Source organism: Peromyscus eremicus, chromosome 3 (assembly GCF_949786415.1).
Source record: "Peromyscus eremicus chromosome 3, PerEre_H2_v1, whole genome shotgun sequence".
Lineage (NCBI taxonomy): Eukaryota > Metazoa > Chordata > Mammalia > Rodentia > Cricetidae > Peromyscus > Peromyscus eremicus.
In genome coordinates, this window is record NC_081418.1 from 46,056,514 (window position 1) to 46,082,483 (window position 25,970).

The 25,970-nt window shown below is 42.5% G+C and overlaps 1 protein-coding gene across 2 annotated transcripts in view; it reads left to right on the forward strand.

The window, feature by feature from the left end:
* The first annotated feature begins 10,152 nt into the window (after positions 1–10,152).
* The window catches only part of Bpgm (bisphosphoglycerate mutase), a 21,956-nt gene continuing 6,138 nt past the window's right edge, over positions 10,153–25,970 (forward strand). The window contains exons 1-2 of one of the 2 annotated variants that reach the window (XM_059257544.1): positions 10,153–10,320; positions 18,265–18,924. In XM_059257544.1, the coding sequence (XP_059113527.1) occupies positions 18,324–18,924 (601 nt within the window). In that variant the 5' untranslated portion in view covers positions 10,153–10,320; positions 18,265–18,323. Of the gene's footprint in view, positions 10,321–15,202; positions 15,329–18,264; positions 18,925–25,970 lie in introns of those variants that run through there. The other variant, XM_059257543.1, reaches the window with a different exon arrangement.

Below are 25,970 nucleotides of genomic sequence, written 5' to 3' on the forward strand. Positions count from 1 at the left end.
AATTGAAGTTTTCAGTTAATGTTAATTTCCTGGCTCTAGCTACTCGGGTATGGTTATCTAAGATGTTACAGTTAAGAGAAGCTAGGTGAAGAATACATGTAAATTCGCTCATATTCTGGCTATTTTTTAAGAGTATAAATTTAGTTCAAACCTCTCAAATGTCTATTTTGCTATTCTGAAGCTGTAAGATGATAACTAAGTCATGAAGGTAGCGATCAGAACATCAGCTCTATCTCTGATAAGGCTGTTGGATTACATAGCCCAAGGAATAGGCACTGATAAGCTTCTTAATGCCAACCTCAGATTAGTGCACACAGCAGAGGCTAACCTGCAAAGAGGCGCTGGTACTGCTAATACGACTCATGAACATTCAATTCCAAAGAAGGGGCTGAACCAGATCCATCTCAGCTTTGCTTCAGTCTCCTAAACATAAGGGGACAGAAAGAGTCTAAGTTACACTAACAGACCTCTTTCCACACTAGAGGAAAAGCAAGTATTGGGAGTAAGGTTCCCTTTGACCATCACCTATAAAATCATGTGGGCCAGAAGGCTTCTTTTCTTTGTATTATTATTATTTTTTAGGGAAGATTTTATACTATGAACCTCATCCCTTTATTGATTATAGAACTGGTTATGTCTCTTTCTTGAGTCCGTTTTAATAAATCATTGTCAATTCAGCTTTCATTTAAGAAGAGTAAAGGAATCAAAAGGAGGAAAGGATAAGCAACAGGAATTGGTAAATGGTGTTAAGGTCCACGAGAAAGGGCAGGAAAAAGGTAACGAAAGAAAGCCCAGCTGATGGGGACTTTTAATTCTAAAATAAATGCTGGTGATGAAGATACAAGGATAAATCAACAGAAGGGGAAGGGGAGAATTGTAGACCAAGGAATACAGGAAAAAGAAATCTTACAAGAAAGAGAACAGCCACTCATTCTAAAAACTTTTAACCACTCTCTGGAGGATCCCTGAAAGGTTCAATGAAACCTGAGGCCCCGAGATTCACCACAAAACTGCAGACATGTCTGTTATCTGGCAAAAATATGGCTGTTGCTAAATAATAAAATACTGGAAAACTATCCCATAAGGAAGCAAATGATGCAGAAAGAAAGTACATCATTGATGGTTACATTTTATAGTGAATGCTGTGACTGATGAGACAAGAAGACGCATGGGGATGAAAGAAAGGAGCCCTGCCTTTAAACTGAAACCAGGTCATGACTATAATCCCAGCACTTGCGAGTCTGAGGCAGGGGGATCGCCATATGCTCCAGGCAGCCTGGCCTACATTGAGACCTTGTCATCAAAAAGGGAAGGGAACAACTAGACAGATTAAAGAGAAAGAATAAAATGCTAAAGGGAAGGATGACAAAGATTTCTGATTTTCTAGTACATACTTGTGTGTATGTGTGGTGTTTGTATGTGTTTGCTCATGTCTGAGCATGTGTATGGAGGCTGGAGATCTGGTGTGTTACTAGGTTACACTCTATTATCATCATCATCATCATCATCTCATAATCATCATCATCATCTTCTCCATCTTCTTCACCTCCATCTTCATCATTGTCATCACTGAGACAACGTTTCTCACCATCCCTGGAGCTCACTGACTCAACTAGGTTCTCTGGCCAATGAGTTCCAGAGACCTATATGACTTAGTTCCCTAGCCCTGAACTTAAAAGCACACATCACCACACCTGGCTTTTACATGAGTGTTGAAAATCCAAATTCAGGTCCTCAGCTTGTGCAGGAGGCACTCTGCTGAGTGAGCCATCTTCCCAGCCCCAATATTTTGTTTTAATAACAAATCCCCAAATGATGCACATTTATAATATAAAAGGGATTTACTATGTACACTTACCTTCTATTTGATTCTGTCTGCCATTTCAGGAGAAAATACTATAAGCAGGCTCTTTGAGGCATTTAAGATGGACTGACCACAGTAACTTACCATTTGAAAATTTGAAACCATGAATCAACACCTACTATATTAGGAATAGGGATGTAGACACTGTGTTCATAAAATGAGACTCTTCAATCTCATATCACAGGATGATGACATCATGTCTACATATTGTTCAAAGCACTTCTTGCCAATGAAAATGGTCAGTTATTGTGTAAGTTATGAATGGAAGAAAGACTTGACTGAATCTACTCTCTACTCCATTATACTTTAATGCCAGCATAAAAAACTAAATTAACTCACAAATTTGCCTAATTGAAAAGTTATGAAGCATAGCAGAATATTAGGGTGTGATAAATCTGAGTTTTACATAATATTTTCTAGTCTTGTCTGGAAATATTACATAACATTAAAATAACCAAAGTAATAATTAAGGATTCGTTCAGGGAGGAGGGTTAAGAAACACATTTCAGGGGTTGAGGAAATAGCCTAGTAGGTAAAGTGGTTGCTGCCTAATCATGAGGACCTGAGTTCAGATCCCCAGCAGCCACATATAAGCTGGGTGTGGTGGTGCATGCACATCTGTAACCCTAGTACTCAGGCAATGGAAACAGGCAGAAGCCTGGGCGCTTTCTGAATAACCAGTCTAGCAGAAATGGTGAGGTCCAGTGAGAGACCCTATGTAAAAAAAAAATCAAAATTAAAGTCATAAGATGGATAAGCAATTGAGGAAGACATCCAGATGTCAACCTCTGTCCTATGCATGTATGCCTACACAAGTAAGTGCATGCCTTCACTAGCATGCAATCATACACATGCATAATACCCTCCCCAATAGAAAAAAGAATGGGATGTACAAAAATATAGAGAAATATTGTTGGACAATAGGTAAGAAAATTGGTGCTTACAGGGAAGGGAAAGAGAAAGGGGACAGTAAATAGTGGGGGTAACAGAGTCACATTGTAAGGCAAGGACACCAGAAGAAGCTACAGGTGCTCTCACTGCGTTTCATGACCCAGGAAGCAGGAATCTGGTGGACAGTGGATATAATTACTCATTAAGCACCCCTGAGAGAGAAAGGGAACTAACAAATACTAGACACCTATGTAGCTAATTCTTTAAATTATCCTATCTTAGCTTCCCAACAAGCCAAAGCTAGGTATTATTCCTGCTTCACACAAGAGTCCTGGAGATGAGGGAGGTTAACTAACTTATTCTCAACTAGGCAAAGGCAAGAATTTGTCCACATCTGCTTGTTTCTCCACAGCCAATGGTCACTAAAATTTTTTAGATGTAAATTATCCATTTGAAGAATACAATGGCAAATTTTGACAAGTTTAACACAACATGTAGCCATCACTATAATCCAACTTTGGAATACATGCTCATTATCTACTATAAAGTTCCCAATGCCGGTTTGTAGTTTATTTCTGCAACTTTGCATCTTGTTAGTTTCATATAACTGGAATCATACACTATATTGTCTCAAAGGCTCTTTTATGTCACATAAGTTCCTAAGAAATGCAAGCAGCAGTAAAAATCATGCACCATTTTTAAAAGAGCACACAGAAACTCCATCTATCATTTTATAAACAACTGAAGGAATGATTCTCTCCTACTCAGTTTATGATGCATATGTTTAATAAACAAAAAAACCGTAATGGTTCTCAAGAGTGCTACAAGAGAGTTTCTAGTCCTATCAGCCCTACTAAACTTTTAATGACAGAAAGATGACAGATAATACATTGAATTAACTATTTCCTTTCAGTTCGCAGGTTGTAAGTTATAAGGATAACTGAGTAGAATGTTAGGGAGGGGTACTCCTTGAGAATCAAGCCAGAGACATCATTTATGTAGGGACTTAATTCCTTCAAAATTTGGGAGACGCTCTGCGCAGCTGATTACTTGCCAATTTGATGTGCTGTCTCAGATAGGGTCCTGGACATTTTTTAAGGAAACAGGAGGATTTATAAAAGACATACAGAAAGCATTTGCCATACTATCTTATTAGACTGGTCTACTCTTGTTCTGCTTAATACAGTGAGTTTGGAGTAGAGAGCACATGTCCTTTCCTCTGGGTCTTGAACAGATTTCTCCACAGGGAAAAATCTCTAGTGATGCATAGATATACTGGCCTTTGTACACATACTTAGTGTTCCATTAGTGAAGAAAGTAGGTCACTGGGCATTGAGGCTCCTTGCTTCAGCTGTCAGAGTGAACATGGATCCCAACAACCTGAATTTTGGTATATCATCTTTCCTAGACTCAGAAGACTTTTCCTTTGTTCTCAATTCATAGGCAGCACATGTCTCAAAGCAACTTTCTTCTTCTTGATTTCCATGCTGTGGTTGCCAACACATTCATCTCTCGTGTGTCTGACGCCTGCCAGAGCAGCCATGAACAGCCGGGGCACCCACCCATCATAGAGAGACCAAACTTCAGATGTCAGTTTTGAATGAGGAGACAAGCCTAGTGACGAATTATGTACTCTCACTTTCTCTTCCTTGGAAACTTACTAACAAAGGAAACCAGTCTATTTCCCAGATTTATTTTAGAAGGACCATGTGAGGATGTAGATGAAAACACAGTGAGTTTTGTCTGCCTCGTGTTGGAGTCGTGGATCTGTAGGTAAAACAGCTTCTCCTCAGAATACACTAATAGCACCTAGAGACAGTAGCTATAGAAACAGCTCTCCAAGCCAGTCGAGAACATCATTTTAGGATACTGCTATCTGGTACTGTGAATAGCCTCTCACATACTACACCCCAAGAAAGAACATGCTATGTTAAAAGGGCTCATTTAAAATTTAATTTAAAATTTAAAAAAAAATTGATGTGTCTAAGTGTTTTGCCTGCATGCATGCCTGTGTCTGGCATCCATGGAGGTCAGAAGAGGGCATCAGATTCCCTGGAATTATAAATACAGACAGTTGTGAATCCCTATGTGGGTGCTGGGAATTGAACTGAGGACCTCTGTGAGAACACATGCATTTAAATGCTCAGCCATCTCTCCAGCCCCTAAAAGAGCTAATTTATGCTTAAGATGATTTCATCATGGATTGACTTTTGTTGTCTGTGGTCATTTTCTATGGCATTCTAGATGTCTTTAAAATGTTTTATCTCGCCACAAACTTTTCAAGTCCCCAAGGCTTCATGTTTTCTCACCTGACTGACATGTATGGCCCAGCACTTATTTTGACTCTGTAATCACGTGCCTTTCTCTACTAGCACAGCCCCTGAAACCTTATCTGCTAGGAACAGCCATCTGCTGCCCTGGAAGGCCTCCAAGTGCACACTGCATTTGTTTTTCTTAGAAGAAAATGAGAAAATCAACCAGGGTGATTTGACAGTTTATGTAAGAAATTGTACTGGGTCATTTACATTAAGAGACTTTTTAAAAAGATTTCTATTTTATGTATATCAGTGTTTGCTGCATGTCTGTGTACTGTATATGTAGCTGGTGCCTGCAGAGGTTAAAAGAGTCAAATCCCCTGGAACTGGACTTATAGATGACTGTGAGCTGCCATGCAGGTTCTGGGAACTCAATCAGAGTCCTCTGCAAGAGCAACAAATGCTCTTAACCACTGAACTATCTCTCCAGCTCCTATACTGAGACTTTTTAAAGCTAGAATTTATTGGCTGGATGGTGGTGGTGCACACCTTTGATCCCAGCACTCAGGAAGCTGAGGTAGGTGGCTCTCTGTGAGTTCAAGGCCAGCCTGGTCTACAGAGAGGTTAGAACAGCCAACGCTACACAGAGAAACCCTGTCTCAAAGAACAAACAAATGAACAAAAAACAAAAACGAAACTCTAGAATTTATTGAGTTCTTGTTATGCAACGGAGATATTCTTTAAATACATAATTTTATGAGGTAATTAAAATTATTATGCCCATTATATAACCAAATGAGAGAAAGCTGTTAAACAACCTGCCACAGATTATACAGTTAGTCCAGAATAGTCCTTTCTGGAAACCAGGCAGACTGGTTCTAGAGTGCACACCCTACATGGCTGTACATCTTTGAATCTATCATTACTGCTGTTCTCTAGTGGATCATGATTAGTTCCCAGTAATACATCCGCATTTGCTCTTCAAACTGGGACAGGAAACTCTTACTCCCAGCTTTAACTGCTTTTATACCTACTGTCTTCACCAACTCTGTGCCTTTTTCTCAGCTGTAAAATGTGGGGAGCTGAGGGGATGGAGCTGGAGGACACTATGTATACAGAGTAAGCAAGCCAGGACCAGAAAAACAAGCACACGTTTTCCTTCACACGAGGACGCTAAAAAAGTTGATGTCATACAAGTATAGAGTAAAACAGTGGTGACTGAAGACTTGCAAGGGGAGGTAGGATATAGAAGGTTTGATAAACTGCTACCAAAGTAGATAGGATTAGTTCTAGTGCTCTACAGCACAGTAAGGTGACTATACTTTATAGTGACTATACATTTTGTAATGAACTAGACTGACGGAGTTCAAAAGATCCTAGCACAAAGAAATGATGTTTAGAGGGATAGAAATTACCATGGTATCCATGATACAATGTATATATGTATCAGATTATTACATTGTGCTCAACATACATTTATAATTATGTAAACTGGAAAAGGTAAACATTAAAGGGGAAAAAAAAGGCTGGGTGTAGCACATGCCTGTAATCCCACCATTTGGGATGCTAAGGCAGGAAGATTGATTATGAGTTCAAGGTCAGCTTGGGTTATACAGCAAGGCTGAGCCCAGCCTAGGCTAGATAGTAAGATCCTGACTCAAAAGACCAAATTGAAATAAACAGAATTATATGGTTTTTTTTCCAGGTTTTTTTTTTTTTTTTTTTTTTTTTTTTTTTTTTTTTTTTTTTTAGCTAACATCGAGTATATACATAACACTTAGGGAAAACACATGGGTGAATCCCTAACACCAGGAGAAAGGAAGGTCTATATGAGGAACAATGGGAAGTCACTGTTCTAAGCTAGAAGAAGGCAGGGAGGATGACTTGTGCTATAATCACAAAGGTTCCCTACTGGTACCAGCCCGGCTCCCTAAGAATAGAAGCACATTCAGGGGGACTTGTCAGCAGGCTGCTGAAAAACTGCAGGCAGAATGTGATGGCGGATAAGGCTTCGGGAATGTATGTATATAAACTCTAGTTTCAGGAGAGGGGAACCTGTACTCAGGTCAATGGCAGGAGGCAGACAAGGGCCCACTGCACTAGATTAACCTGACGCCGAAAAGAAAGAGTTGGCGGGAGACTGACTGCCAGCAGCAAGCAGCCAGCTCACGGTGTTAAGATAAACAGACAGTCCTGCACATGGGATAGAGGATCACCTCTGTAATTACTGGAGAAAGACAATGGTTCTGCCAAACTAGATAAAGGCAGAACAGTCCAAGTCAGTGGGTAATGTTTTTATGCTTCTTGAACCAGCTCAGCCCTACTTGTAAAAGGCTAGGGCCTCGGTGTACACAGCTGTGAAATTATTTTGACCAGCTAACCATGCTACTACAAAATGTTACTTTAATCAGTTTATTAATGGGACAGTTCTCAAGGTATCAATGGGCTGATACTGACTTTTCAATATACATGGACAATAAAGACAAAGAGGCAACAGGGTTAAAATAATTCATTACTTTTTCATTTATTTGGATGAAAACAGAACTACACTGAAAGTTGAAATGAACCAAAACAGACTTGTTTTCATAATACCTAGACCATATCAAAATGAAATTCCTTAAAATAGTTTTTAAAAATTTACTCTTGTTACTTTTCTTTTTCTTTTGAGACAGGGTCTCACTATAGTCCTAGTAGTCCTGGAACTCACTATGTAGACCATGCTGGCCTGCCTCTGCCTCTGCCTCCCTAGTACTGGGATTAAAGGCATTGACCACCACATCTGGCTTTCTTATTATTTTTTAATTATTTTTAATTATGTGGATAGATGTGCACATGTAAACATAGGTGCCAATAGAGTCCAGAAGAGGGTGCTGATCTCCTGGAGCTGGAGTTATAGAAGTTGTGAGACATCAGATGTGGGTGCTAGGAACTGAACTCAGGTTCTCTGCAAGGGTGGTATGCAATCTTAACTGCTGAATCTCTCCAGCCTCAGAATTAAACTCCTCATGACTAGAATATATTGCTTGTGGGAGTCTAGGTTCAAGAAGAGGGCATTTCCCAGAATGATCAATTAGCAGTTGGGGTTTTGTCCCAATCCTCTATAAATACTTAATGTCTGATCAAATCACTTTAAATTCATTTGTGCAAAGAACTAAATAGGTTTCTTTCAAGGCCCTGTGAAGTAATGCATTAATCTAATATTTTTGAAGGTCATCTTTGCCTTAAATGGGTTTATGATAATCTTTGTGAGCACAAACTCACTCTTTTAATGTTCCCAAGGAAAACAGTTCATGGACAGATCAGAACACAAGGTCCAGGATATACTCTTATCTAGCTAACCACGAGAACAATCTTGCTATGACAACAGTGACTCCTGACATTGTTAGCTTCTGTGAATATCTGTGTCACAAAGACCATGCTTGCGCCTAACATTTGCTTTTAATTCCTATTTAAAAGAATTACTGCTAAAATTGTTTCTTAATAAAAATACATATGCTAACGATTCAGGTGGATAATTCTAAAAGACAAGTATCGTTAAAGTTTTATATGACAAGCTAGCATTATTGGGTATTAAAGTAAATCAAATGAGTAAGCATCCTTAGGTTCAGAGTATCCCTAAATGTCAAATGCTGTATTACTGGGTTCTTTTGTTTTTGTCTTGCTTTGTTTGTTTTGGAAACAGGGTTTCTCTGGGTAGTCTTGGCTTCTGAAACTCACCCTGTAGACCAGTCTGGCCTCAAACTCATGGAGATCTGCCTGCCTCTGCCTCCTGAGTGCTAGCATTAAAGGAGTGTGCCACCACCACCACTTGGCTGTGTATGACTGTTTCTTATGATTGGTTTTGAATGGCTGCCATCATCCTTCCTGAGTAGAAAGCTTTGACATTACAGTGCAGTAGGAATGTTTTCTGCCTCACCTGTCTTCATCTGCATGAAGAACAGGTTGGCAAGCGTGTAAGATTGGGAAGCTGCATCCCCTACAACTAAGACTGAAAGCTGCCTCCTCCAGGTTATCCAACCTGAACTCTATTTAAATCTTGTTCAAGTTACAACTATTACTAGAGATGGCCAATCACCTGCTGGGAGCTGCCAGGCTTTGAGACTTCCAGAAATGAATGCCTGTTCTTTGAAAACCCAGGTGCAATTATCACCACTAAAATGGATAAGTGGGACATACAACTTGCTACAAGTAGATCTAATGTCATGTTCATGTGTTATCAGTTCATAAAGTGTCACAGAAGTTTAACCTGTGGCAAGATTATCTAAATGTATGGCAAATTGATCTGAGAACCTGTTAGCTGGTCACAAACTTATTGGACTTGTGTACTGGATTAACCAGGAAAAACTCAGGAGGCACTAAATACTAAGCAGGGCTGCTTTTAGAAATCAAGAAGGGGGATTTTCCCGTGTGGTCAAGCAAACATACCATTTCTTATCTTTCTCATCCACCCTCAAATTCTGACACACATGCTTCAAACCTCGTGTGGTAGTTTAAGCCTGCTTAGATGCTTCCAGCTCTGGTGCCAGCTCCAAAGACAAGCTGGCATTTTCATAGGTTTCTCTACAGAAACTGGTTTTCCACGTTTACAGTTCTCTCCAATTCCGCCCCCATTCGCCACGTCCCGTTCTGGGAACTTTTAGGATATTCTATTATTCGTTTCTTTCCCCTTCAGAATGTTAGGAGAAAGTAAGAATGAACTACCGTCTACAAATCGGACACTTTAAAGACTCTCATTTTCATCTCTATTTACAACGCATAAATAAATACGCGTGGCAACCGAGCTGCCGTGAGGATCGCCCGGGTTCAGCCCAGGTAGAATCTGAAATTTTCCGCTGACTAAAAGGAATATCACCTCGTCTCTTCCACGGTTCAGCCGGGCCTGCTCTTCACGGCAGGTGTTTCCTGTGACACCTCACGCTTTCTACAACTTCAAATTGTTCTCTGAGCCTCCTGGCACGCTTCGGCTTTCCCAATCGCTCCAGAGACGTGGCCAAAACCCGCCCACCCACGCCGAAGCTATCATCTTATTGGTCTATCTGTGCGTCCGTCTCCTCATTAGACCAATCAAAACCTCCCTTCTTACCCGAGGGCTTTGGGTAAACGGAAAGAAACCCAGGCAGGTCGCGGGTGGAAGGGCGGGGCCGTGGGTGAGTGACAGCTCTGTCCTCCAATACACAGCGCCATCGGTCCTGACTTCTCTGGCTTCTGGGCTAGAAAAGAGCGTTGGTGCGGGTGGTAGAGATGAGTCCCTGCTGGCTCCCACAGCCCAGAGTCGCCGAGGAGCGGCCGCTGCTCCTGGTCTCTTTGCAGGTGAGTGGTTTCGTCGTAGAATGTTACAGTTGGGAGAGTTTCTTTTCTAAGTGGCGGGGTCTTTTACGGTGACAAGGCCAGTTCCTGTCCTGCCCGGCTTTAGTATCTGGTGGGAATCTGATGCCTGCTCCACCCACGCAAGCGGCGACCCTCATGGAACCTCCCCCCCCCCCCCCCCCCCCCCCCCCCCCCAGATCTCAGCTGTCCCTTTCTCAGAATGCGTCTTTCAGGAACAGTAATTCTGTTCGCTGGAGGATGAACCCACCGGTGGAGTGATGGTGGCTTTTAGGAATGTTGAACTCTACCTCCTGAACGGTCAGACAACGGTGTGGCGATTGTCTTTGCTAGTAGATTCCCTGGAAGGAAGCAGGGCTCTGCACCGTGTGTAGGTGGCGGCGGACCTGACCCTAAAAGTGTAAGTTAATAAGGGGAAGGGGGAAAAATGCCATGGAAGGCAAAGAGGTCTCATAAGTAGTGATCTCAGGAGCCAAATTACAGGTTCGGGGGAGCACTAAAAACACCCCACCACCACCACCACCACCATGTCCAAAAAGTGTAATTCCTTTTGTTCAAGGGGCTAGGAGCCAGCATTTCATTACAGTAGGTCAAAAGCAGTGCAGAATTGTAATTAAGTTCACTATTAGACCCCCTCCCTCCCTTCTAAATTAGGAAGGATTTATAGCTTGTGAATGGTCCTAGAATTTTAACTAACAGAATTCAGACGCCTTCAGAAAGAAGTAAAAAACAAACTGTTACATTTTGCCAACAGGGACTGATGTTTCTATAATAAAAGCAGAAGCCATGTCAATTTGTCTCTAAAACTGTCTCCCCTAAATCCAGAGACAAGGTGTTACCCATTTTCCTGTGCTGTAGCAAACTCACACACTATGGATACTCCCTGCGTAGTGTTGGAATTTTAAAAGACACAATTCCAACAAATGGCATAATTAACAGTGAATTAAGCTGGGCGGTGGTGGTGCACACCTTTAATCCCAGCACGCTGGAGTCAGAGGCAGGCGGATTTCTGTGAGTTCAAGACCAACCTGGACTACAGAGTAAGTTCCAGGAAAGATGCCAAAGCTACACAGAGAAACCTTGTCTCGAAAAGCTTAAAAAAAAAAAAAAAGTGATTTAAAAGCCATGGCCCTGTCTTTTAGTTCAGAAGTCGTTACTATTTAAGTGATCTTAAACAAATGATTTCAATGCTGACTTTTGATTTTGACTTTGATCTTTTAAAAAAGCAGAAGTTATATTTCTGAGGCCCAGACCCTCATTAAAGTCTACTTAAAAGTGAGGATTATTAGACAGTTTTCCACTACCAAGTCCACAAGGAAAATCTCACTGTATTGAATGCTGTATAAAGTCTGTATCAAGTGAAAGTGCCCAGCTTCAAGGCCGTGTTCTTTTGTGCCCATATTTAAACTGAACCAAACCAAGCAGATTGTTGTTTTAAAAAAAAAGGAAAAAAGGAAAAAAATTTGAAGAAGAGTATAGAAGTATAATGTGCAAAAAAAGAGTCGTTTTGAATATTGTTACTCTGAAGCAACCACTATTAGTGTTTGGATTGTTTCCTCTTTGCCTTTTATGGTTTGTTGAGATTAATAGGGTTGTTTTAGTTTAAGTAGTGATTGACGCATCTACATTCACCATCCATGAATCCAGCTTTGTGTGTCTAGAGAACAGAGAACAAAAAAGGTTATACTGGTGGCTTCTTGAACATTCTTGAAATTGAAATCAAGTCTGAAGTGATATTTTTATGGAGAAACAGAACAAAAGGTATTACTCTCTGGGCATGGTGCCAGGCTCCTGTAATCCCAGGATTTAGGAGGTTGAGGCAAGACAATTGCCTCAAAACTGAGGCCAGCCTGGACCACATAGTGAGACCTTGGATCAAAAGATATCAATAACGAAACCCCTTCATTAAGAAAATCTGGTGATAAAATCCTTTATAGACTATAGCTTTAACATCGACCTCTTTACTAACACATTTGGATTGCAGAACCTAACAGTAGTTGATGTGCTTCTAGGACTGCACAATTCATTCCGCCTTCTCTTTCACCCACATTGGATTGCAGTTTCCTCTGTTCTGTTTAGGTTTCTCCTCTCTAACCTTCCTTCTGTTACTTTATTTCTAGATTTTGAGTATCTTCATACCGTCAGCCCAGTAGAATCACTTTGACGGCCTGCGGTCTATGCCAATCTTCATGAGTTAGTTAAAGCCTAGCCCTTTCTACCTCTCACTGTTTGGTAGAGTGTTTTACCATAATTCATATAATATTCCTTAACAGTCCCTAAGAAAGTGATGGTTTTGTTATTCATGTAGACATGGAACCTGAGGATCCCAAGAATTTAATATATTCATGATCAAACTGTCTATAAGCTTCTGCCCAGTTTTTTGACTTTGAACTTTTGGGATTTGATGGATACAGTTTGTATTGACAAATCTGCCACCTTAGGGAAGTAGCCGGAGATAGAAAAGAAGAATCTTGAGTGGGTATTGTGCACACACACAGGTGATTCCAGGCAGGCTGGAACAAGTACCAAGAAGCCACATCTCAGTACTACACATGTGTTATCTCTTCCCTGGAAAGGGGGATCTACTTGCTATAAAGTGTTGCCTTTGCATCACATTGTGGGGTTTGTTAGTAGATGTAAGGTTGAAGGATGGGAGATTTTAGTGTCTGAGACTAAAGTCAGGGGAAGGCATATTTTGTTAAGATGCTTGAAACTCTACGGAATTAAGTTCCGGGTTTCATTTGCCTCAAGAACAGTTCCTTTTTAATTGATTAGAGACTTTGGTAGTCTTTCTCTTTGTCCTCAAATAGAGCCGGCTCATCTTCCCTAAAGTTAAATCCCCTGTGCAGTGGGAAGTAAAGTTGCCAAAAGCTGCGCAGTAAGGATTTGGACTAAGGAAAACTTAAGAGTATTCTGAGGTAGTGCGGGATATTTAATTCTTAAAAGTAAGCTTTGGATGGACAGGATTCTGGTTCCATGTCCCTTATTTGCTATTACTTGACATATCATTGCTATTTCGAAAATAGAAGAAAATAAAAGTTTTAGGTTTCGTTTTACACTGTGATTTCTCTGTTTTTTCGTGAGTCTTACGTGTATATTACTTTTCAAACACTTGAAAGAGGAAGCAAAGTCCTAGCAATGTTAATTTGTAAACAGATGGGGAAAGAATGCAAAACTATGTGGTTTAATGATGACACATAATATTATCTGTTCAGGTTTCTCCTCTCTAATCTTTCCTTCTGTTACTTTATTTCTAGATTTTGTTTTGTTTCTTCAAAACAGGGTCTCAGAATAAGCTGGCTATTTTATAATTTAATTTTGATGCCATCATCAAATTCTATCACAGTTACTCACGTATACATTACATATAGATAGATACTTTCAGCCATAGAGACAAGATTATACCATTGTAACTTAGTTATGACAGAGATCATATAGTTTCAAAGCCAAAAAATTCAGTTTGAATTTTTACAGGGATTATTGACAACATCTTAGCATCTCAGTTAAATTATAGTTTCTTTGTCTCTGATCTTCTTTATTCCTTTTAATAGCTATCTTCCTGGTCCAGGTTGTTAATTACCTTCACTTTTAGTGACACACGAGCATGTACATCTTCCCACACTGGTGTTTTTGAAGACATAATCTCTGCTGAAGTCGTGTTCCTCCCGGGCTTACCATTGTGATGTGCCCAAATCATATTTCTGCACATTTGAAAACTGAATAAAGTGATTGGTCTGGGAAGGCTCATGAGGATTGGGCTTTCAGTATATGAATCATTAATTTTAATGTGTTGAAAACAGTGAGAAAAAAATTGAGGTGTCAAGGTTTGAGGTCTGAGTCTTGGGTTCCAGTATCAGTGTAGCAGAGTGGTTCAGGGCATGGATGAGTCCTTGGGGCCCAGCTGATACTGAATTATAGTTCTGCCATTTACAGCCTATGTTGCTTTAGGCTAATTCTTCCTTTCAGTTCTGCATCTCTCAAATGGGCATAATAGAAATTGTTGCATGAAGGGTGGCTGAAGGTTGGGACATGCACTCTGAATTAACTGCTGTGGTTAAGATCACCACCAGCAGCACCACCAGCACCACCAGTACCACCTGCACCACCTGCACCAGCACCATCATAACATAGGTGGGGGTAGGATAAAACAAAGATCCGAGACCAGGATGTAAAAGTGGGAGAGCTGGAGGAAATAGTACCAGAATCCTAGATTTTCCCCTGAAGACGTAATGGGCTTCAGAGGAGCCAGAGCAGCATGGGCCCTGAGAGAAGATGGTCTCTGTGTAGAAGTGACTGATCATAGGCTTTTGAGAAATCACTTCAGTAGAGTAGACAAGGCACACATCCATAGTTAGAGGACTAAGAAAATAATGTCCAGGACTGGAGAGACGGTGTAGTCCTGTGCAAATGTGAAGACCTGAGCTTTGATCCCCAGTATCTATGTAAAAAAGCTGGGCTTGGTGGTGCATGCCTGTAATCCTGGCACTGGGGAGGCTGAGACAGGAGGGTCCCTGAGGCTTCCTGGCCAGCTGGTTTAATCTGTGAGATCCAGGTTTAACACGAAGTCATGTCTCAACAATAATATTGATGTGAAAAACAATAGAAGAAAACACCTGGCCTGTATACACACAAGTGCACATACATACACATAAAGCGCACACACATGCCATAGCCACATGCACTCATAAACCATAAATTTGGTACACACACACACACACACACACACACACACACACACACACACGCACACACACCCTGCCCTGTGGTGAGGAAGAAAGAAAGAACACAGGATACAGGAAAGCTCCATCTTTCCCTAAGAGTTCCCTCCACTGTGCTCATACAGTCATCGGAACTCACCACCATTCTGACCACTGCCCGTAGTCTGGTGGCACCTCCTTCTCACGTCAGTCTTACTGGTAGATGCTGGAGTTCGCAGCCCCTGCCTTGAACTTGTCAAACTGATAAGCGTCTCATATCTATTGCTGAACATTTGGTAGGCCAGCTTCAACCGATACTGAGAGCTGTCTTAAAGGCTGCCAGCTCAGCAGTGCCTTTGCACACACCAGCTAATTCAGTAGGAAATGAGTTGATAGTACCACGCGGGGGAGCAGGAAGTTTGGGCTACCTGAGATAGACGGTCTAGTTTCCTACTTTCTCCTTTGCTCACCTCCTGTATGTCAGAGTGAAGGAACATGTATGCTCGCATAGTTTTGTGGCTCTTCTCCACTATCTATATCTTCAGTTATAAGGAAATCAGAATTGTTTTTTAAAAAACATAGAAGCAGTTGTAGCAGATTAAGATACCAGGAAGCTCGGTGGTGGGTATCTGGGTACTGATAATGCCGTTGCTCTCGTTTGGTTCCCTTGATATAATTTGTAATCCAAAACTGATTGAGAAGTGCTTTTGCTTATAGAATTTGTCCACCACGCCTGTCTGAGTTTCTTTTCCATTGCTGTGATAAAATACTCTGACAGAAGCAACTTGCAGGAGAAAGGGTTTATCTAGCTCACAGTTCCAGGTTACAGTCCATAATTTCAGGATAATCAAGGCAGCAGGAACAGGAAGCAGCTAGTCATATTACACCCACAGTCAAGAGCAGAACAATGCATTAATGCATCCATGCCAGGGTTCTGTTCCCTTTCTCCATTTTCATATAGTCATGGGTCACAATCAGAGATGCCCCCACCCACTGTGGGTGAATCTTCCTAACCTCAGTTACACAGTCAAGGTCATCCCCACAGGCATGCTCAGAGGCCCATCTCCTAAGTGACTCTAGATTGTCAACTCGCTAGTTAGTACTAAGATGATCCCCTTCTTCATTTGAAGGGGAAATTCTTTCACTAGCTCTTTAGCCTGGAGGCTTCCTGCTTGATGTGGCAAATTAAGGGCTGAAGTAGAGGAACAGTTGATAGCATGCTTCTCATTTCTTACCCACAAAACACAACACATGATTTACAAGATTGAGTATGGTTTTCAATAGGCCCGGAGCTTCTATTACTTGGCCGATGGAGGCTTTTCAAACAGGAATGGAAAAATACCTTTCTTGGGGCTGGAGAGATGGGTCAGCATTTGAGAGCACTGGCTGTTCTTCTAGAGGACCTGGTGTCGATTCTCAGCACCTACATGGTGGTTAACAACCATCTGTAAGTCTAGTTCCAGGGGTTCTGACACCCTCTTCTGGCCTTTGAGGGTACCAGGCACAGATGTACATGCTGACAGAAAACACACACACACACACACACACACACACACACACACACACACACACACACACTCTAACTCTATGTACCACACCCATCCACATGAATTCATTGCTTGGTCTTTCCTGGATGAAGATCCTTGAAGCTGGAGCTTCATCCATGTGATTATCCCCTGGGCATGCAGTCACCTGGCAAAGCCACTGCTCAGAAGACTTTCATCCTCTTTGCTACCTTGATGCCCCTCTGAGGCCTAGAGGGTAGGCATTGTGTGGTCTCCCTGCAGTTTCCCAGCCTTGTGAGGTGCTTGCATCTGAGCTTGGTTCTTCTAGGCACTGGGTTTACCCTTCCTCCATATTCATCAAAGCTTCAAACCTGATGCTCATCAAAAAAGAGAAATTTTAATTCTAATTCTTGCAGCCTTTCAGCTACTTACAGACCACCTCAGCCACCACCACCCCTGTTCCTGAAGCCTTATTTTATTGACGCTTTTCCCCTTCAGAATCTCCAGGAATTACTAAAAAAGAGTGCAATCTAGATACAGGTTCCAGTGAACCCTGTCACTGGTTGTTATATAACCGTGGGTGAATCACAGCTCAAGCAGTACTGAAAATCTCCAGTTACTGGAAGTTGCCCAGAATGGCAGAAGCCAGGCCCTGGTGTTCCTTTAATCTTTGCTCCCCAGTGTGGAAAAACCAGGGGTGGAGATGGAAGGTGCCAACTGAGCAATGTGTGTCCGTCATGACCCACTCTCGTCCACAGCATGAGAGGCAGTCTGATGCAGCCTTGTCTCCAGGCTCTCCACAGGACAGAGTAGGCCCACAGATCTTTGGGGTGGTTGCAATAGCATAAGGGAGTTCGGAATTGCCTTAGGGTTGCTTGGCCAACTCTACTAGCTTCTCCTCACAATGTGTGGCTGATGTGGGTAGAATTTCTACAGGAAAGGGGAGGAGGAGGCAGGCCTTCTAATGGGTGGGGTTCCCTACACTACCACAGACCTGTTCTGTTAATCTTTTCCTACAGGCAGCATCTCTCAGCTGCTTACATTTGATAACTTGTTTTGCATCCGGATTTATTCCTGCCAACAGCAGGTGAAAAGTTACTTCAGTGACTACTACATTTGCTCTTGTTGAGCCACTTATAGTTCTGTTTGAGTGTTGAACCAACGTGTCTCCCCGTTCCCTAAATTTGTGAGCTGGTAGCATCAAAGATTTGGTTGCCCCCTGTCAGAGAGGTGTATGACGTAGACGCGGTGCTTCCCTGAGTTAACATGTTTATAACGTCCATAAGGAGGCAAGACTGGAAAAACACTGGACACCCCAAGGAGGAGGATGCGCGGTGTAGAGTCGGCTGTTAGGAGCTGGGCGTTCCCAGCCCCCAGCCATTCTCTTTGAGATCTATAACTCACGTATTTTGTCCTCTTCTTAATAAGCATAAACTGCCTGCTTGTTGGGTAGAAACACACCATTAGGATGGAGTGTTGTCATTTTAGGTCATACAATTAACATACTATCTAGCCATCAGAAACTTCAAGTCAGCAGGGCTGTCTGTAATTATCTGAAGAGTGTGCCTGTGCGTGCCATAGTGTATGAACACCAGATGTTTGACGTCAAAACTGTTCAAAGGAATTTCAGTTTATCTTAGAAACTGGCTGGTGTGTAATTGTTCTCCATTACTGGGTAGTCATTTGAATAATGAATATAATTTGTATTTTTTGTCTTCTCTTTCTAGATATACTCCTGTTCTTGAGCATCATCCCACTGAGAACACCGGGGAGTTCAGCCACCAGCATGTCTAAGCACAGACTTGTTATACTGAGACATGGGGAGGGCGAATGGAATAAGGAGAACCGATTTTGTAGCTGGGTGGACCAGAAACTTAACAGCGAAGGACTGCAGGAAGCTCGGAACTGTGGGAGGCAGCTTAAAGCCCTGAACTTTGAGTTTGATCTCGTCTTCACATCCATGCTGAACCGCTCCATTCACACAGCCTGGCTGATCCTGGAAGAGCTGGGGCAGGAGTGGGTTCCTGTGGAGAGCTCCTGGCGTCTCAATGAGCGTCACTACGGAGCCTTGATTGGTCTCAACAGGGAGAAAATGGCTCTGAATCATGGTGAAGAGCAGGTGAGACTCTGGAGGAGAAGCTACAGCGTGACCCCGCCTCCCATTGAGGAGTCTCATCCTTACTTCCACGAGATCTACAATGACCGGAGGTATACAGTGTGTGACGTGCCCCTGAGTCAGCTGCCACGTTCAGAAAGCTTGAAGGATGTTCTGGAAAGGCTTCTTCCCTACTGGAAGGACAGGATTGCTCCTGAAATACTAAAGGGCAAAACTGTTCTGATATCTGCTCACGGGAACAGCAGTAGAGCCCTCCTGAAATATCTAGAAGGTACCGGCTTTCCGTCCTGCTTTAGAGCTTGCTGAATGTTGCAGTTGGGTCTTCCCCTAGAAAGTGACAGCACTTTTCACTCATATGCCCCTTGTCACTTCATATTTAAGAAGCCACTGTCCCGTAAACCAAAACTCCTGTAGTTTTTACGGTCATCGTGGCTGGAGCAGAAGTTTTCAGACGTCAGTGTGCGCCACTCAGGTGGGGAGTTCAGAATGACAGAGTTGTGGGTTGCGCCCTGGGAGTTTCAGAATCAAGAGGCACAGTTAAGAGCTGGCATTTCTCAGCAGTTACTGGTGACAGCTGCGGCCTTGGGGGCTCTGCACTCTGACAGGCTCCGATCTGAAGGGCCATGTGGTTTCTGCTGTAAAATGAAAAGAGGCTAAGAATTGAGAATACATTTATTTGAGCCTTTTAAGTAAATTATCTAGAATTCAGTTTTGTCTGTTTTCTTCCACTTTCAAACTCTCGAGGCTGTGTTTGCAGACCTGGATTTCCTGAGCAGTTCTTTTGTTCCAGTTTTCCAGACGAGGCTTAGTCACTGCCTGAGAGAATGTTAGAGGGGAGGGAAGTAAAACAGCAGTTGGCTTATTGACGTATCTCTGCTAAGAGCCTGGAGAGGATCAGAGCCTCAATTTATTTCAATTACTTGATGTTTTGTTCTAAACAAGAAATCTTTTTTTTTTTTTTTTGGTTTTTCGAGACAGGGTTTCTCTGTGTAGCTTTGCGCCTTTCCTGGAACTCACTTGGTAGCCCAGGCTGGCCTCGAACTCACAGAGATCCGCCTGGCTCTGCCTCCCGAGTGCTGGGATTAAAGGCGTGCGCCACCACCGCCCGGCTTAAACAAGAACTCTTGAGGACTCTGGGCTCACCATTTTGGGGTGCCAGTGATTGAGGGTGGTAGTTCTCACTCTTGCTCTCCCTTCACCAATCCCGTGGCTGGTTCTTTGACTGTTCTGCACCACATTGCCCCTGCCTCATCACAGGGTGCTGATTGGCTTCTCGTGTTTTGGTACTGCAGTCTGATCCCCACTGTGCTTAGAAGACAGGTCCCAGTGAAGTCGCCCCAGGAAGCCTCAGGTAACTTGGCCATGACAACCGACTGTTATCTTCAGTTAGAATAGTCAACTCTGCCCCAAATCCAACTTGCTCAGCTTCTACACAGGGTTGCAAACAGGATTTTTTCATTTTAAATTTTTTCTTGAAAAATAGCTCTTTCCTTGATTATTCTTTCTTCAAAACATTATAGGGTGAGCAGCAGCAGTGTCCAGAACACCCTAGGAGATAAACCGCTTTTTTAAAAAGGTGATTTACTGCAAGGAAATGAGTCTTTAATTACTGCTGCCATTGTAACACTGCGGTCTGTGAATGGCACTCCCTGGCACAGCTGTACAAAGAGGCCTTTTTGGGAGCCCATGCTTCCTGCCAAGCATAGTCCTAGACATTTTACATAGATATCTTGTTTCATGTAGAAACCTGAATGTGGCTTTTAGCTCCCTGAGAAGCAGTAGCTCAATATTAGGTTTTGTTTACTATTGTTGTTTACTGTCTCCATATCATATATATTTATTTCATGGGATCAATCACTGATCAGTAGGTTGCTCCCCTTAATGAACTGCTTCAATTAAAACAAGCAAGCTTTTCACACCCTAGCACCATGGATGATTCCGTTACATCATGCTAAGTGTATGTAACTTGCCTGAGAATGCTGTGTACTGCCTCACCCCATGCATGTGGCATGTGGAAAGAAACCAGGCTGGGAGGACCAGGCAGAGATGTGTGGCAAAAGGCAGGCTGCATGACGGCAGGGGAACTTGGGGCCAGGGGATGCAGGGCTGTTGGGCGTCCTCACTGCAGGTGTTTATCCATCTATATGCAAAACTTAACAGAGCTGTATTTTACACATTTAGGGTAAATGTAGTGAAATTCTTCAGAAAACACCTACACTATTCAGTGTATCCAGCTAGTGAAGTGCCCTTAACTGGGACCTCGTTTTTTGTTCCTCAAAGTAACCATCTGAGTGTGCTTGTCAGTAGACTTAGGTGAAGGTTACTTAGCACACCTCCCTGTGCCTTTGAACACTTGCCTTTTTCAGTCTCCTGGACTGCTCAGTGCCGACTCTTCAGCCTCTGAGCCATCAGCAGCACGGGGGCACCCTTTCCAGTCCTCCTTCAGGAGAAGTTACATGAAAGATGCTGGAAGAGGTTGCTTACATCTTTTTTTTTTTTTTATGCTGAGGATTGAACCCAGGACCTCACACGTGCCAGACAAGTGCGCTGCCACTGAGCTACACCCGATCTCACCTGTGTATTTTGTTAGTCTTGCGGATGTTACTTATGTAGACTGTGAATCCTTCTAATAATGGCTCTTCATTGCAGACCTCTGACCCTTATTTGCCACCGTATTGATAGCATTATGCTTTCATCTGCTCCCCCCACATACACACACCCCGCATCTTAGAACATCTAGTCTAGGAATAGTTTTATGAACCTCTCAGAGCCATAACATGCAGACGATTCAGTTCACTACAACTGTTGTTGATTGGAAGTTAGCTAACATTCTTACCTAAGGATTGTCAGCTTAGGAACCTTGAGGCAACATCTATGCTGTCATATTCCTGACGGATGAGCCTGGCCTATACCCTTCCAAGTGACTTCTTATGTAGCATCCCTGGCCTGTACGCTGCCAAGTGACTTATTTATATAGAATCTTGACTTGTAAATTGTATGTAACCTTGAGGCCACTTTACTTTTAACCTGAGAATGATTAATACTTTCAGAAGACAAAACAAGGCATGGGATATTATATAGTAAGAAAATTCCTCCTGGGATTACTTTACTGGTTTGGGGAAGCATAAGTAATTACCTGCACGTTGTCGGTAAGCCCGGGTTAAAGCAGGTCCCACCCCTGACTGGCTCAGATACACTCCTCGCTAAGCTGCAAGAAAACTTCCAACACAGGCTGGAGAGCTAAGAGCATCCTGTCCAGCACAGATCCAGACAGGCGTGTGTTTCTTTTTCTTGTGGTTGGCATAGTCACTTCCTGTTTGTTTCCTGCTGCTCCACACTGAAGGAAAAAGCCGGGTACCAAACCGTGTTGGATGTGGTCTGCACCTTGCCGGAGGAAATAGACTGTTTAGTCTGGGTGTAAGCACAGGATTAGGCAGTTGCAGACTGGGATAAGAGGGGCAGGCAAGAAATGTGTGTAAGACTTGGACTTCGTCCCTGGAGAGCTGTGTGCAGCTGCATGCACAGCAAGGCAGAGAAATGGTGACTTGAGATGGGAGAAATGGGAGGAAAGGTCAGCGGAGCTCGTGGCCTGCCGATGGCGACCGAGGAGTTTGTCACCTTTGGCATTTAGTGTGATATTTTCAGAATCATGAGTTCAAGCCCTCTTTCCTGGGAGGCAAATAGTTGCTTAGTGGTAGAATTGATCTTTCTTTTTATGTAAACCTACCAAATCTGTAGTAACCCCTATTTTTAAATATCATAAGATTTTAACTATAAAATTTAAAGGTAAATTTCTCTCTCACTTTATTTTAAATCAGCAGCTGTTAGCTTACAGTGTTTAATATGCTGTTTTCTTTGCTTCCCCCAATCTGTCTTTAAGTTGTATGTATGTGAAATTAAGATTTTTAAGGACCTAAAATTAAATTTAGTTGTATGGCCACATGTAAAGTACCAGGTCTCTTCTTTGATCCCTTACTGATAATAGAAGAATACAGAATTCTTATCACACAGGTCCAGCAGGAGACTGGATGGGGAACGGGTGGAATCTCTCAGTTGAAAGGGTTGACTGGAGCTGGGTTTTTTTTTTTAATCCCAGAGTGTGGGTTTTCCTTTTGTCCTGTAACAAACCCTTCTGTGTTCACAATGAATGCTTCTTCTCTCATTTCATTTCTTGCTGTTAAAAGAGTTGTAGGCAATTTAGAGAAAAGCCAAAGAACACCCAGAACACATTTAATTTGGGCTTGATTAACACTAGGTATAAACAACTTTTTTTCCAGGCTAAGAACTGGCCAACCGCCCCCCCTCAGCCCACCCCCACCTCCTTTCTTGTTCAGTTCTTAATGGGAACAGCCTTTAATCAGGACTTCAACAGTAAAGACTAGACTTAACTTGAAAGCCAAGAAAGTTAGAATTCATTCAGTTCAACTGTATGCCCAGTGATTCAAGTCCTGCTCTTGGCCCAGGGGCTAGAGTACGCGTGAATGAGTGACACACACAAGGTCCTGCCTGCTGTGGATCTTATGTGTTCCTTCTAATCTTTCAGAAATTTCACTGAAAATGCATTCGGCAGGACCTTCCTTGGGGTACTCTCATGCAAAAGCTTTATACTGCCGAATCTTTAATCTTTATTCCTTTTAACCTTCAATCACATGTAAAAAGTGCATTCATAGCAAATCCAGTTGTGATGGACTTCATGTATTTGATGGACCATATGTCTAAATGTTTCCTGCATCCTAGTAGGCAGCCCCTGAAAGCTCTGCTCTCAGATGCACAGACACGGATTATATTCTTACAGTGGGGTGCTGCTTGAAGAGCCAGAGTCACAGAGGAACAGTAGAGCAGAGTTCTCAAGAACTCATAGTCCTGGCAGAAGCCAGGCGGGTTCAAGCACTTCTTCCAGAAGACAGTGAGTGGAGCATTGCAGTCAGAGTATAGTGTGTGTGTGTCCTGTGTCCCATCTCTTACAGGGACTTAGAAGGGGGCGCTTATAGGTGCAAAGTTGGCTTTCTGAAGTTACTCTGGCATAAATAAGTTTGTTTAAATTTCTTCCCGTTTTTGGTATGGATTTACTCCCTTGGTTTTTCCCCTAAACTTTCATTATTTCTTGTTTGAAATACTTCAATCATTTCAACTAGTTGTGGTGATGGTGTAAGTATTACAGTTCTTGCCTGGATATAATCCCAGCCTCCAGAGGCTGGGGTAGAAGATCACAACGTCAAGGCAAGCCTGTGCTACTTTGTTAAATGCTAAAGATACCAGGTGTGTGTGTGTATAAACATGAAGAGATGGCTCCAGAGGGACTGTGATGGAAAGAAGATAGAGAAAGAGTAAGGAGTTGGTGCCTTTTCCATAAAACACTCTTGGACTCTAGTGAGTGTGAGCTGGAGACTGGGAATGTAGCTCAGTTGGTGTAGCACTCGGCTAGGGTGCATGAAGCCCTGCCGTTTGATCTCCACACTGAGTAAAGCTGGGTGTGGTGGTGTGCAGGCTTGGAGTCACAGCTCCTGGCAGGTGGAAACAGGAGAATCAGAAATTTGGAGTCCTCAGCTACAAAGTGAGGTCAGGACCAGCCTGGGCTGCATGAGGCCTTGTGATTAAAAAATAAATGACTAAATAAAAATTAAAAAAATCAAAACCTTGACTAGTTACCAGACAGGGGAAGTGATTGATATCTGGCTACAGATTTTAGCTTCTGTTTGATGTCCCAGTGAATACATGTTTAACAGTATAATGCAGAGTGTCTCTTGTGCTAGTTCACTTTGGTTGCATGCAGTGCAGCTGCATTGTTCTAGTTTTGGGAGTTCTGTCTACTTAGCTCTCTTGGGATGAAGCATTTAGTATATGCCAAATCGTAGTACCAAGTAATGGCTTCTCTGTGGTTTTTCTTAATTTGCTGCTTTAAAATATCAGCTGTTTAAGTCTCATTGCCTGATTATTAACCTAAGTATTTTAAGTATTTGTAAGTAATTAGTTTACTATGTGAATGGGTTGAGGAGTTATTGAAATGGAATGTTAACTTCATTGAAAACACATCATTTTTCTTAAAGCTCTCTTTTTGTTAGTGGCATACTGTGGTCTAGGGGCTTTTGTTTAGTGGACTCACACAAAAACGAGTCATTAACTACTCCAGCCTGGGCCATGGACTCGGCCTGCTGGATCCAGCTGTGTCTAAATCATACCATTGAGACCCACATGGTGTGTTCTAGGTACCTCTAAACCTGGCCCATGCTCCCTGTGTTTTGAGCTCAGACAAACCTGCTCTTCCCCCTTCCCAGTGAGAACACTGGGACTGATGTCCAGTTAGTACCTAGCCTTTCACCAGAGCAGAGCCAAAATGAAAGCATTCTCTTTCACCTTTGGTGTTCGAAACAACAGTGGATGAGGTGGATGACCAGGGTTGAAGTACTGAGTCTAAGAACGGTTCATTTTTATAGCCTTAATATCTTGTGATTTGAACAGGCTCATTTAGCCTTTGGGATCTGCTTAGTATTTTTAACAGCTTTACTGAGCCGTAATCCACATGTAATTGACCGTTAGTGCATAATTGTCCTTAAGTAACCATAGAGGACTGGTTCCAGACAACCCTGCAGTTACCAAAATCTGTGGGTAGATGTTCAAGTCCCTTACATAAAATGACATGGTATTTGTGTGTCACTTATGCATGTCTCCACACTCCTCAGTGTGCTTGTGTATCACTTATGCACATCTCCACACTCCTCAGTGTATTGTGTGTCACTTATGCACGTCTCCACACTCCTTAGTGTATTGTGTATCACTTATGCACATCTGCATACCCCTCAGTGTATTGTGTATCACTTATGCACATCTGCACACCCCTCAGTGAATTGTGTGTCACTTATGTACATCTCCACACTCCTTAGTGTATTGTGTATCACTTATGCACATCTCCACACTCCTCAGTGTATTGTGTATCACTTATGCATGTCTGCACACCCCTCAGTGAATTGTGTGTCACTTATGCACGTCTCCACACTCCTCAGTGTGCTTGTGTATCACTTATGCACGTCTGCATACCCCTCAGTGTATTGTGTATCACTTATGCACGTCTGCACACTCCTCAGTGTATTGTGACACTTAGAACTGTGTGAATCATTGTTCTGTTTAGGGACTGACAAGGGAAGGTTTAGGTCTTTTGGTACAGATGCGTTTGTTTCCACATTTTCCATCTGTGGCTGATTGAACCCATGTGTGAGGATCCAGCAGACACGAAGGGCTGACTGTGTCACAATCATCAATCCATCAACACAATGAATTTTAGAAGGAAGGAGTGGGGACAGCATTGATCCAGGGGTGCTA